General features: G+C 43.6%; 1 protein-coding gene across 3 annotated transcripts in view; it reads right to left on the bottom strand.

Annotated features, from left to right (window-relative positions):
* The window catches only part of PFKP (phosphofructokinase, platelet), a 72,090-nt gene that overhangs the window by 19,648 nt on the left and 37,913 nt on the right, over window positions 1-14,529 (bottom strand). For all 3 annotated transcript variants that reach the window (XM_060248111.1, XM_060248109.1, XM_060248110.1), the window contains exons 10-15: window positions 13,634-13,759; window positions 11,935-11,999; window positions 10,588-10,657; window positions 7,780-7,926; window positions 3,031-3,101; window positions 1,437-1,524 (exon numbers count right to left, since the gene is read on the bottom strand). In XM_060248111.1, coding sequence (XP_060104094.1) covers window positions 1,437-1,524; window positions 3,031-3,101; window positions 7,780-7,926; window positions 10,588-10,657; window positions 11,935-11,999; window positions 13,634-13,759 — 567 coding nt within the window. The remainder of the gene's footprint in view (window positions 1-1,436; window positions 1,525-3,030; window positions 3,102-7,779; window positions 7,927-10,587; window positions 10,658-11,934; window positions 12,000-13,633; window positions 13,760-14,529) is intronic.

Genomic DNA, 14,529 nt, shown 5'->3' with positions numbered 1-14,529 from the left:
AAACATGGAGGTAGCTTTCCTGAACGGGCGTGTAGCATTTAGCAATGTCCCATGATGTGGAAATTCTTTGGAGGCAATTTTATGATTAAATTTTAAGTGACGTCTCTTGGGGTGGAATCACAACACAGAAGGAACATATTACTGTTTCTAAAAACAGCACCCGTACACTGGTGACTCTGGACACAATCCGCATTGTTACAGTGCACTGTGACTTGCAGTGCTTGTGAACTGTGTCCATCGTCAATACAGCAAATTCTGCAGTGGCAGACATTGACCTGCTAGCAGAATTTATGTGACTTTTACAGAGTTCCTGCTGTAGAATCGTTCAGGCTATTCAGAGAGAGCAGAGGGAACTCTGAGAGCCATTTCTGGAACAATGAGACATCCCTTCAATGGGAGCATAAGCAGAGGGAGGAAAAGTGAGTATCACTTCAGCAGGTATGAAGAAGCACAGAAACAGGAACTTGTTCTTTCTGTCACTGCTCCATTTCTCCAAGCATCCAAACTCATCCTTTTCATTTATAATATTGTCAATTTTAGGTGGATTTTTTTTTAATTCCCAGCTGTTGGCTTGTTTTCAGCCGAGTGCTGTGTTCAGAAGATCCCCAGCTGTCTGTCCAGAGGATCTGGTGCCTGGGGCTTCTGATGTCCCTTTGCTTCAGTATTGGGAGCAGCACCACCCCTCCTGTGCTGCCACATTGCGCCAACTGGTGTCGCTGTTTCAACACTGCTGCAAACTTCCTCCATGGAAAAAGAAGGTTTCTCATGTGCATATTTCAGTACAGAAATGGGTGGAGGTTTACACTGACGTACATTCTGCTCAAAGGCTGTCAAAGCAACCCAGAGGCCCCAGTGCTAGTACAATGTTTCAGCCAACTAGGAGCTGGAGGAAGGAGGACTTCCCATTTAATGGCAAGTTGACCGGAGATGTTCAGCTCTGCTCTGCTTGCCTTGCAAAAGCGGCTACTGTGGCTGGTGCTGCCCAAACAGTGCCTTGTGCTGCACCAGCTACAGCTGAGACCTGGATCTGACCGCAAGTCGACTTGGAATTATTTCAGTTACTATTCTACTACCACCTGTTTCCAGGGGTGGAATTCTAGCAGGAGCCCCTTTGCATATTAGGCCACACACCCCTGATGTAGCCAATCTTCCAAGAGCTTACAAGGCTCTTGGAGAATTGGCTAAATCTGATGAGTGTGGCCTAATATGCAAAGGAGCTCCTGCTAGAATTCCATCCATGTCTGTTTCCATTAATCATTTCAAGTGGTAGGGCCTGCATGACAAAGTGATTAGGTTTCTGTCAAAGACTTTTGGGGTTTTATGTGCAAATCCATGCGTAAGTTCTTGACATCACAAAATATTGCCATTGTTGGAAGTTTTTTTAAAAAGATTCTGCTAACATAGGTGTACAGGGGAAACAAAGCAAAGTGATGTACCTCAAATCCACCAATAATTAGGAGGGCATTTATGCTATTAGCACGCATCTGTTCTGCAATCTTCTTCAGATACTTTCCAGGGAGTGTGCTAAAGTATCAGAGGGGAAGACATACTCAGCAATGTACTTTATGATTGCTCTTTTCAAAATCATGATGTTTGGAAAACATTTGAGACTTGATGATGAACAACCCATATCATATCAACTGACTTTTAAATCTCGTCAGAAAACCAAAATGTAGAGCAGTTCAGTCATTGGGTTAGATCCTGTTGAGCAAGAGGATCCTGTTGAGAATTCCCATCTCCTATGGCAGCCCTCCAACACACCTCCCCCTTTAATATTCCTCCCGGAAATCCCTGATATCTTGGGCTCCTTCAAGATGGGGGAGGCAGGGAAGTTGTACTTCCATACACAGAATTTAAGTATTACTTGGTGGTTGTCCTTTTTAAACAGTCTTTTAGTTCTTTCTAATTTTCTTTTATAATCCCTTTCACGATCTCTGTGGCAACCGCTGAGGTAGAAATATACATATCCACCATGAAATAAGCTCATTCTATCCAACCCTAAAACAAGCCTTTCCTGTTTTTATTCTAGTTCAGTGGTGGCCAAACTTGCTTAACCTAAGAGCCACAATGAATGAACATCAGATGTTTGAGAACTGCAAGATGTGAATGTCAGATGTCTGAGAGCCGCAAGACATTAACATCAGATGCAGGCAGGCAGGAAGGGAGGGAGGCCAGCAGGCAGGCAAACAGATGGGGTAGGGGAGGGAAGTGGAGGTGGAAAGAAAGCAACTTTAACTTTAAATTCATCCTCCAAGCCACTGGATGGCTTGACATGGAGAAATGATTTAAAGAGACAAATGCCTTCTCCAAACCGGCTGATGGGGCAGTGGGGGCTTCGAGAGCTGCACAGTACATGTGAGAGCCGCAGTTTGGCCACCCCGGTTCTAGCTATCTGTTTCATTAAGATGTTTCTACCCCATCTTTCCTCATGCTTACAAGGAAAATTAACAGTTTTTTTAAAAATATATATTATTATTAAGGGCAAGTAATGTAGATGGGTATCTCATTACTGTTTGCAATGAGGCTGCTCAGGGCAGGAGTTCATTTAACCAGCCTCAACAGAAGCTCTGCTGGGCACAGGATGCTTCATGAAAGGATGAGAGTTAACCAGGGTTCATTGAGAAGAAAGGCTGTCCAGGCCTACAGAAAAGTCTAAGTTAAGTGGGAGACAAAGGAGCTTGCATGGATGGAAAGACACAGGACCCCCCTAAATAAATAAAAGACTGGATTTATGATGGGCAAAGAAAGGACAAAATGGCAGATGTCATTTCTCAGTGGGGAAAAATTAGCAAAATGAGAATCTTCCTATTCTATGTGACGTCTTCATTTTAGATGTTTGTCAGAGTGGCAACCCTGCAGAACAAGCAAATCGCCATTACCCCTTAAGCTGCCACCACAATCATTTTCATCGGCTATAACGTCAAGGCCATATCTATATTTCCATGCACTAAATTACCGGCTATTAAACAAGTCTTAACCAACGCTTGCTCAATTTGCTGTACGATGCAATAGACAACATTTTGACATTACCGTTTGGTGCCCAAAAGTGATCCTCCTTGGCCGGTCCAACCCCCAACATCGCCCCAGCTGATTTCTTTGATCTGTAATTTAAAACCAAAACGAGGGAGATTAAATAATATGCCAGGATTTGAGATGTATGTTGGATGTTTCTGCTGCAGGCACAAAAAAAATCAGCCTCATCAAGAATCAAGCTTTTAGACAGGAACTGGATCAGTATGCCTTTCATTTCAGTTTAGTTTTGTCTGCCTTTCTCAATGCAAATCTGTGTGTTCCCCATGCACCTTCCTTGCATAAGAACATAAGAGAAGCCATGTTGGATCAGGCCAACGGCCCATCAAGTCCAACACTCTGTGTTACACAGTGGCAAAAAATTTTATATACACACATACACTGTGGCTAATAGCCACTGATGGACCTGTGCTCCATATTTTTATCTAAACCCTTCTTGAAGGTGGCTATACTTGTGGCCGCCACCACCTCCTGTGGCAGTGAATTCCACATGTTAATCACCCTTTGGGTGAAGAAGTTCTTCCTTTTATCCGTTTTAACCTGTCTGCTCAGCAATTTCATCGAATGCCCACGAGTTCTTGTATTGTGAGAAAGGGAGAAAAGTACTTCTTTCTCTACTTTCTCCATCCCATGCATTATCTTGTAAACCTCTATCATGTCACCCCGCAGTCGACGTTTTTCCAAGCTAAAGAGTCCCAAGCGTTTCAACCTTTCTTCATAGGGAAAGTGCTCCAGCCCTTTAATCATTCTAGTTGACCTTCTCTGAACTTTCTCCAATGCTATAATATCCTTTTTGAGGTGCGGCGACCAGAACTGTACACAGTACTCCAAATGAGACCGCACCATCGATTTATACAGGGGCATTATGATACTGGCTGATTTGTTTTCAATTCCCTTCCTAATAATTCCCAGCATGGCGTTGGCCTTTTTTATTGCAAACGCACACTGTCTTGACATTTTCAGTGAGTTATCTACCACGACCCCAAGATCTCTCTCTTGGTCAGTCTCTGCCAGGTCACACCCCATCAACTTGTATTTGTAGCTGGGATTCTTGGCCCCAATGTGCATTACTTTGCACTTGGCCACATTGAACTGCATCTGCCACGTTGACACCCACTCACCCAGCCTCAACAGATCCCTTTGAAGTTCCTCACAATCCTCTCTGGTTCTCACCACCCTGAACAATTTAGTGTCATCCGCAAACTTGGCCACTTCACTGCTCACTCCCAACTCTAAATCATTTATGAACAAGTTAAAGAGCATGGGACCCAGTACCGAGCCCTGCGGCACCCCACTGCTTACCGTCCTCCACTGCAAAGACTGCCCATTTATACTCACTCTCTGCTTTCTATTACTCAGCCAGTTTTTGATCCACAAGAGGACCTGTCCTTTTACTCCATGACTCTCAAGCTTTCTAAGGAGCCTTTGATGAGGAACTTTATCAAAAGCTTTCTGGAAGTCAAGATAAACATCTATTGGGTCTCCTTTGTCCACATGTTTGTTCACCCCCTCAAAGAAATGTAACAGGTTAGTGAAGCAAGATCTTCCCTTGCAGAACCCATGCTGAGTCTTCCTTAATAACCCGTGTTCATCAACGTGCCTACTCATTCTGTCCTTGATAATGGTTTCTACCAACTTTCCCAGTATTGAAGTCAGACTGACTGGCCTGTAATTTCCCGGGTCTCCTCTGGAACCTTTTAAAGTTCCCAGAACTGTGTGTTTTTATTATATAGAGTTGTATCACTAAACCTCTGATATATTTAGGGTTGTCAGGCCCCTGGGCCAGGTGGGAGTTCCCCCACTTTTGCAGGCCCATTTCTGATGACAACCAGCTGGCCAGCAGAAGAAAACCCTGCCTGCGAATGCTCCCGAACCTCACATAATGATGTCATTCGGGAGTGATGTCATCACACCACTGACATCAGGGAGGTGGTAACAGTTCTTTGGCAAAACTCTATGGTAAAATTGGGCTCAAACGAGTCCCCCCCCCCCCCCCGATGTTGCTGACATGACTTCACACATGCGCCAGAACATCCCAGAATGGACCATGGATCCCACCTCCAGCAGCCAGGTAAGATGTGGCAACCCAAATATATTTGACATAGTATGACTGAAAATGGGAGAGAATCCTGAGATGCAACTGGGAAGTAATGTAATATGTAAAATATATATTAAAAGTCCATCAAAGTCAGTACTGTACACTCAGACTGACAGCAGCTCTCCAGGGTCTCAAGCTGAGGTTTTTCATGCCCATTTGCCTGGACCCTTTTAGTTGGAGATGCCGGGGACTGAACCCTGAGACCTTCTACTTACCAAGCAGATGCTCTACCACTAAGCCACCATCCCTCTCCACCTTTCTGCTAGGTAAATTAGTAATAGTTTCTATGATGCATGGGTAGAACAGCACAAAGCCTTCTGAAAAGGGGGGGGGCATCAGGAATGAAGCTAGAGATTAACATGGCCAAGACTGAATTCCTCTGCAGGAAGGGTGGGATAAAAATGTGAGAGATATTTATAGAAAGAAGAGATAATATGAGACATGCATCCACAACATTTAAAAAAAAAACTTCTGGAAGTCCTTTTGAGTTAATTGCTGGGAACAATAGTTCTTATGGTCCCTTGCAATAAATCTGGGTCTTCTTGTATTATGATATTTTCCATGTTTTTATTGTGATAATTTAAGGTTCTGAATATGATTGGCATTATATTAACTGCTTGCTCCCTTGGGGTAGAAATGCAACACACAGATTGACTGAACTTTATGAGATGTCTGGTGTTTATGAACTAAGCTCCCAACATTATTTTTTCTCTAAATCTCAAGTACGGAAAGACCTCATTCCAATGAGGTCGACAGCACAAACTGGCCCACTCTCCCATCCCCCATTCTCACTCCTGAGGGGAGTGAGATCTCCCTATGCTGTTTTCCCATCATGTAAGGTCTTAGTGAGCTGCAATTTGTCCCAATGGAATGAATGAATGAATATATATATATATATATATAGTCGTGACAACAATTGGGCCCTGTGTATCTAAAGGGGAAGAGGGATCCTGGGAGCTCCATTCATAAAACTCTGTCTACATTTTATCTAGTTGAGCTCTAAGTAACAACTATTAGGGGAAAACTTTGTAGTGATCTGATTAGTTTCAGTGTACAAGAATTCCAGAAAGGAGAGCACAAACAATGGATAAGATTGCCAGCTCCGTGTGGGGAAATATCTGGAGATTTTGGGGGTGGAGCCTGAGGAGAGTGGTGTTCGGAGGGGGAAGGACTTCAGTGGGGTATAATGCCCTGGAGTCTGCTTTCCAAAGCAGCCATTTCTTCTCCAGATAAACTGATCTCTGCTGCCAGGAGATCAGTTGTAATCCCAGGAGAACCCAGCCTCCACCTGGAGATTAGCAACCCTAACAATGGGCCGCAGACAGTGATGTGAAGACGACAACGAGTGCAGATTTATACCCGGCTCTTCTCTCTGAGTCAGAGACTAAGAGCAATTTACAATCTCCTATATCTTCTCCCCCCACAACAGACACCCTGTGAGGTAGGTGGGGCTGAGAGGACTCTCACAGCAGCTGCCCTTTCAAGGACAACTCCTGCGATAGCTATGGCTGACCCAAGGACATTCCAGCAGGTGCAAGTGGAGGAGCGAGGAATCAAACCCAGTCCGGTTCTCCCAGATAAGAGTCCACGCACACTTAACCACTACACCAAACTGGCCAAATTGTGCCACCTACCTGCACAATTTTAAGCGGCAACTCATGAAAAAAGATGCTAGTGTAAATACACTTAATTGACTAGAGATCAGTTTCAGTTTCCCTTAAATTATTTTTAATCCTTTTCACAGCTATCTATTCAACGGAATGGAATCCTGTAATTCTGGAAGTTGTCACAGTATGATAAGGAGGAGGCAAAGACTCCCTGACAATTGCTGAAGTGGCTGAGAAGAAGGACTTGAAATTCTTCAGAATGATATATATAACAAAACAGACCCATAAACATCCCACAACAGAAGCCTCGGGATAAGGCATTCTGTAATAGTGTCTTAAGCAATAAACACTTCCTTAATGAGGGAACGGAGATCAACTGTTGGGACAGGTTTACAATAGCTGCCTTTCATCCTCTACTTATCTCCAGATACTTTACACTCCCGCAGCTATTTTCACTCTGGCCAACAGCCAAACACGGCCTCTCACTGAGGTCTCCTGAAAGCTGCCCTCTGAACAAATAACATGGAATCTGATAGGGAAAAAAATTCTCAAGAGGGATCGAGGAGGCAAAATCTATTTATAAACCTGGACAAAAATGCTGGTGGTATATTTAGAAGTAATATGGAAGCAGCAACTGGAGTGCAAATTAACATGATTCGGGATCCAGAAGAGTAAAAAGATTTAAATGGTGTATAATAGCAAACAGTAGCCTATGTACTTTTTATAGTTTCCAACACTAAGCAGCCTGACCTCTAATAGCAAGGAAGTGGGAAGGACTATACCATCGTGAGTCACTGGACCCCTAGTTTTCCAGGTATGTGTGAAAAAATTATTGTGGAAACGTCACTGATTTTGAAGGGCGTCACGAAAAATTCTGTTTTGATTTATGCGATTTTTCAGCGGTAACTCGACTTTTGATCCATCTGTCTTAAACTGTGTTTTAATGGCGGAGATTTTGAAGCTGCTTGAGGAGTTTGATTATCAGGGTGCGGGGAAGCTTAAACATTTTGGGGAAGGGGAACAGAATAGAGAATATTGACTCACCTGCCCTTTGGCAAAGCCTTCGAATCCATCTGTGACAGCAAACATGGTATGTCCTTCAGTTATACCGATTCTCACAGCTGCGCGAACAGCAGCATTCATCCCTGCTGCCGGAGCGCCGACGTTTAAAACTGCTACATTGAAGTTCGTCTGCAAGATGAGGAGAAAAATGCCCTTCAATATATAACACATACTGCAGAGTCCAATCATTTGGTTGCACTAGAAAGAGATAGCAAACTTTGGACCCAAAGGTGTAAAGTAATGTGTAGTGTAATAGAAAGATTTTAACGTACATGATTCAAACTTTAAGAATATTACTGCAAGCAAACTGCATCTCTTACCACATCTTATACTGCATATATGCCATAAAAATCAGATAACATAATATTGTTGAAATGGCATCTGAAAGTTGTCCCTACATCACATTATTTTGAAAAGCAGAAACAGGAAAGCACTATTATGTAGATCAAGATGGGTGGCCATGTTAATCTGTCTATCTCATTTTCTTCATCTTATTACTTTCAAAAGGATTGTGAGATCAAGCACAGAATGAATAAATTTCATCTAATCCTACCAGTAGGGTTGCCAGCTCTGACTTAGAAATTCCCAGGGATTGGAAATACCTTGGGGGTGGAGCTTGGGTGGAATCTCAGTTGGATGTAATGCCAGAGAGTTCACTCTCCAAAGCAGTCATTTTCTCAAGGGAACAAATCTTGGTCACCTGGAGATCAACTGTAACAGCAAGAGATCTCCTGGTGCCACCTGTAGATCAGCAACACCCCATCTACCAGACAGAATCTTTCTGACTCCTTTGGTGTTTAGTGTTCAAAGTCAAGATTTTGAATCTAAAACTTAAAGTACATACTTTAAAAAACTAAAAACATTCGAGGTGTATTGCATGGATGTGCAGTCCTTGATATATGCTAACGTTTAAAAGGCTATTTAAGTCTTGGTAAAATGACTACTGGTATAGTTTGGGGCCTTTAGAACCTGCCCTATACACTCACAGCCGCCAGTAATTATTCCTGTCTTACACCTAGTACAAGAGTGGCTAGGATTCTTATATTTCTGACATCTTCTCTGGCATAAATGAAAAATTAGAGGCATCTCAACGTTGTTTTAATGCCTTTCTTGTCTCTTGGAAAGCAGAGAATGAATTAAAGAAAGCAACCTGCTCCTGATCGCTCCACCTTCTGAATCACAAAATGGCCAGCCAACTGGGGATTTGATAGTAGGTTAAGCATGGTGCAGCTTATGGTATGTCTGCCCATGTCTGAACATCTTTTGCTGTCTAGGTTTGATCACAGTGGCACACAGCTTCAAAACATGCATCCAGCAAGTCTTCTTGCCATGCAGAAATAACAGCATTGCTTCCAAACCTACCAAGCAAAAAGAACTTGCTAAGCATAATTGCTTTGTGTTTATTTAAAAAAAACCACACACACAGATGACATGAGATACCATCCTGTTAAAGAAAGAAACAAGGTTTAAATAAAATGCTGTGGCTGCAGAAATTCTCTGCTTATCTAGCTATTATACAAAAGAGTGGGGTTGATGGTACCCTTATCCCACCACACTGCTGAGCAAAGCTCGAAGCCTTCCTCCAGCCTCAGGTGCTCTCCCTCAACATAAGCAGTTCTTTCTCTGGAGGAAGAGCCACCTAAGTTGGAGGAAGGCAACTTGAGCCAGAAGAAAGCTCCTTGAGAATGCCTGGATCACCCCCTGTAACTGCATTTCCTCCAACGTACGTGCTAGTGCTAAGTGCAATCTGCTTTAAAATGCTACTCAGCCTTTCTGCAGGGTGCACTCTTGGTTGATCTTCCACTACATTTGCCCAGCAGCTTAGAACATTCAGGCCATCTCAGTCATTTAAATGCAGTGATCCGAGGACATGCTTTAATGCAAGCAACAGTCATATGATTCGACCTGGATAGCCCGATCTTGTCCTATCTCAGAAGCTAGGCAGGGTCGGCCCTTGCCAGTATTTTAATGGAAGACCTCCAAGGAATACCGGAGTTGTGACATGGAGGCAGGCAATAGCAAACCATCTCTGAACATCTCTTGCCTTGGAAACCCCACAAAGTCACATGAAGTCAGCTGGGACTTGACGGCACTTTCCACCACAGTCATGCAGAACAAATCATAAGACAGTGGAACACCGCAGGAGCCATTTCAAGATTAGCTAGCCGAGGGGTTGCTTCGTAGAGAAATAGGTGGTAGAGCTCATCCAGGGATTGTTATGCAGCTGCACCTACTATTCAATGGACAAGGTAGGTGGGGAGGAGAAGGGGGAACCATCCCCCTGATGGCACCATTGTTTCACCCAGGGTTTGTTTGTAGAGAAAGCCCAGCAGGAACTTATTTGAATATTAGGCCACACCCCCTGATGTCAAGCCAGCCAGAACTGTGTTTCTGCTAAAAAAAAAAAAGCCCTGGACTTCAGTATGGTATCATGCCATAGAGTCCATTCTCCAAAGCAGCCATTTCCTCCAAGGGAACTTACGTCTATCATCTGGAGACCAATTTAAACCAGGAGATCTCCAAGCCCAATTTGGAGGTTGGTAACTCAAAAGTAGTAGGAGAGGGAATAATCTGATGCCTTGTCAAAGATTACGCATCATTTCCTACCATGCTTCGATTCACTGCACAAGCCATGATCAGCTGTACCAAGCATAGTAGCAGATGTTTCCATGGATACAGTTTTTCCGAAGCGCTGCTCATTTTGGTTTACCAAGTGAGCAGCGACACAAGCCATAGATGCTACGGGCGTTAGGAATGAAGCAGACAACTAGACAGTCATTCAGCCCTCACCTTAGGAAGTTCTGCAGCTGATTTCTTGTTTGACAATAGCTTGTAAGTATTCAAGTTATTCTCAAAACTCCTACAAAAGAAAAAAAAAGGGGGAAATGAGGTTTAATAAAAAGTAAAGTTTAATTTGTACGGAAAAGAAGCAATGAGATCTCCATGCATATTTATGTATTCTCCACAGCGGTGCTGTGTCACACACACATTCAAGAAAGGTGGCAGATGAATATAATTTGATTCTGAGGAGGATCTTTTCAGGAATCAAACTCGTTCTTCAGTACATGCCCTCACAACTGATATTCAAGCCCATAAACTCCTCAGCTGTGAAGCCCTTCCTGTCAGTCATACTCATTGGCCTAGGAACAAACTGCTGGGGTCTGGGCTTACCATAGGTCCTATTTGTAGTCCTGAAGGCGGAGTGGGGGGAGGGCAAAGAGGGCAATGGTAGCCCAGCAGCTATCGTCACCGGGGAGGGGGGCAAGCCATGGCAAGTGTGTGAAGTTGGGTCCTGCCATGACACCAGGCCTATCCCAGAGACCAGAGGGGGCTGGGGGGCACTGCAGTGGCTCATCTTCCTCGCCATGTGTTTTTTTTTTTTAAATGGTGGTTTTAAGTAAAAAGAAATTTTGATAAATGAAATCTTTCGGGTTTTCACATGTCGGTTGGCTTTTAGAAAGAAAACTCAGTACAGACAAGACTGAGGTGCTGCTGACTAACGATGAAGCCTCCTGAGGAGTCGGGCAGTCCTGAATAAGTTGCCCTCCTCCTCAAGAAGCAGTTTTGTAGCTTGAAGGCACTGCTGAATCCTGTGTTGGAGACTCCGGTTTCCTCCATGACACGCAGTGTTGGCTGGTGGCTCCATGGCTCATGTCAGCTACAGCCCTTCCTTGACAACTATGACTTGGACATAGTGATCTACAGTTTGATCGCATCTAGGTTAGATTACTGTAATGTGCTTTATGTGAGCTTCCTTTGAACGCTGTCTGGTTTAGATTTAGCAGAGGAGTGCATGAAAGCAGTTGCTGGACTGGATCGTTCCTAATCTTCCCCTTCCCTGGGGAGGTCGCTGACCATCTGAGGGCAATGCCACAGAGGAGGTGCTGAACTGGGAATCAGATAAAGCTACCTCCCTCTTCCTTTGCAGCTGATACAATGCCTGCATGGGAGAAAGAGATAATTTAATCTGATTCCATGCTTCTGAATCCCACCCATTGTTTTTACTGTGTGCAATGTGCCAGGTTAGCTTTAAAAAATGTTGACATAAGTAAAGAAAAAAACTGAATAGGATACTGTAATGCGGAAAGCAATGAAACACAGTCTCTGCTAGTAAACATATGAAGGACGCTACTGTACCTTCCACGGAGCTGCACAGCCTCTAGAAATTTTCTTCCATCCATGGCTTTCTGCACTTCTTGGGTCTTTTGAAATTGAACAAAGAATAGAGATTTTCAAATGTCAGGAATGAATGGTTTATTACAGTCAAAGACTGGGTCAAAAATAAATTCACAACCAGAAAATGGTACCTAAAAATTATGTAAATTATATTCAAATGAGCAAATCTGAGCCATTAAACTGACACAAAGCTATGATATACTCTTGCAGATGTAGAGAATCTTAGATATGATCCATGGCTCATGAAGAGAAAGGAAATATATGATTTCTTGGATCTACCTGGAATTTTGGGGGGAACAGGAGTGATGAAACCATGTCTAAGATCACAGTAAAAAGGGCAATGAAATAAAATATGCCCCACATTTCCTACCATTATGCTTTCTAAAAGGTTCCAAGACTATACAGCAGTTCAGAATAGGCCATAGGTGATAATGGTGCCAATCCTAGTCATGCAGTTAGAATGCTTAAATTTGAGCGATTTCAGTGGGACTTTAGACAGCCTAATCCTCTGCAGCACTGCAATAGTTGTTTGATTGTATCATTGCCAGATTTCCTGTAGCCAGGGCCAGCTCTTCCACTAGGCAAACTAGGCAGTTGCCTAGAGTGCCGGCCCTGAAGGGGCGCCAAATTAGGCACCCCCACTTTTTTGTTAAAAAATTCCTTCCTTTCCCTTCCCAAATCACTTCTTCCCTTTGCTGCTGCTTCTCCCCACCCCAAATCGTGGCTGCCTTCTTCCCCCTTTCAACCAATTCTCCTGGCCTCCTTCCCCACCCCAAATCGTGACTGCCTTCTTCCCCCTTTCCGCCGCTTCTCCTGGCCTCCTTCCCCTCCCTCCCCGTCCCAAAGGGGTGACAGGGAGAGTGAGGGGAGCGGCCGGGGGGGGTGGGGTGGGCAGCAAAGCTGCCTGGGGACTGTGGGTCCTAGCGCTGGCCCTGTCTGTAGCTTTCAAAGGATACACGATTCAGTGTTCATTGTATGATTTGATTGCACTAAATTGTCCGGATTCAATGTCTGAGACTGGCAGGATAATTTAAAAAACAGAAATCAATATGAAAAGAGGAAATCCTTCAGTGGGTCATTGGTATCCCAACATGCATTGTAGGATTGTGCCATACAGAGTGCCCTATTTCCACAAAGTGCTTTCTAACAGTCAGGATCTTTTTCTGGTGTGTACAGGATAGGGACTGTCTACTGCATGTTGTACATTAATTGAAGAACAAGCTACAAGTGTGTTAAGACAGAAAGAGAATCTATTCATAATCATACTCAGGTTTATTCACTGGGCTTATTCACTGGTGGTTTTTTTTTAGCATTTTACTAAAAGACAACCACCACCAGTATAAAGTTTGAGTCCCGTGGCACATTTAAGACCAACAAAGTTTAATTTTGGGTATAAGCTTTCATGTGTATGCACACTACTTCAGATAACATGGACTACAATTATGTTCTAAATCACCTGGATTACAAAAATAACTGCCAAGGTGCCTTGAACAGTAATGAAACCCTACTATTGAAGGGGTGATCAGAGTTCATTGCGCTAAATGTAGATGAGCCTTTTGTTCATCTCTCCCCCTGTTCTCTATGTAATAACTGGCTGTGGGTTGCTATCCACAGGATAGGGTCGATGAACTCTTAAAATGGCTCCCATTCAGCAACTCACCATCTGCACACACTCCATTAAAGGCAGGCGGACAGCTTGGTTTCCGGACAGGGACACAACACAGGCAGGAGTTTTAGGTGTAGCCTCGAGAAGGGCAAGGACAGCCTCCACACCCATGCGGCTTGCCTGAGAATGAGACAGATTTTTACAAGTCTTTAAATGCACAAGCAAATTTTGATGAGGATATGCTGATTTGGACACCAACACCTACAAGCCACCTGCTGGGTTTTTAAAAATCACCCTGATACAATTAGAACTAATGTGAAAACAGATCACAGTAGTTCCTAGACTGTAAACCAATGCTTTAAAATCTGCTATGAAACCTACAAGAAAGCAAAGAATTAAGTACACTTGTGTAAAGCTTCACAGGTAATCAAGAGATAACCTTTATAGTTATATGGCCATTCGAATGGTATCCAAGAACATGAATACACCCTTTAAAGAGCCACATGCTGTACCCTGATCAGCAGCTAGCTATGCTGATAAGTTTAGAAAAAACCTGACCCAAGATCCTGTCCCCACAGATATTCTGATGTCAAACCCCATTGCCACAGACATTCCGTATTGTCGCTTTTCCCTATGGAGTTGACAATTTAGATTACACCTTTTAGAGGGTTGAATTTGGCCCCAGGACTGCCAGCTGCTGACCACTTTGCTATGGTTTTATGTACATTGTATTGGTACCATGTTGGTGAAATGCTGCTAGGGAGAACACCAAATGGAACTATAGATATTATCAGGGCTTTTTTTGGTAGCAGGAACTCCTTTGCATATTAGGCCACACACCCTGATGTAGCCAATCCTCCTGGGGCTTACAGTAGGGCCTGTAAGTTCTTGGAAGGCTGGCTACATCGTGGCCTAATATACAAAGGAGTTCCTGCTACAAAAAAAGCCCC

Source organism: Heteronotia binoei, chromosome 10 (assembly GCF_032191835.1).
Source record: "Heteronotia binoei isolate CCM8104 ecotype False Entrance Well chromosome 10, APGP_CSIRO_Hbin_v1, whole genome shotgun sequence".
Lineage (NCBI taxonomy): Eukaryota > Metazoa > Chordata > Lepidosauria > Squamata > Gekkonidae > Heteronotia > Heteronotia binoei.
Note: the sequence above shows the minus strand (reverse complement) of the source record. Positions and strands in the feature narration are given on the sequence as shown.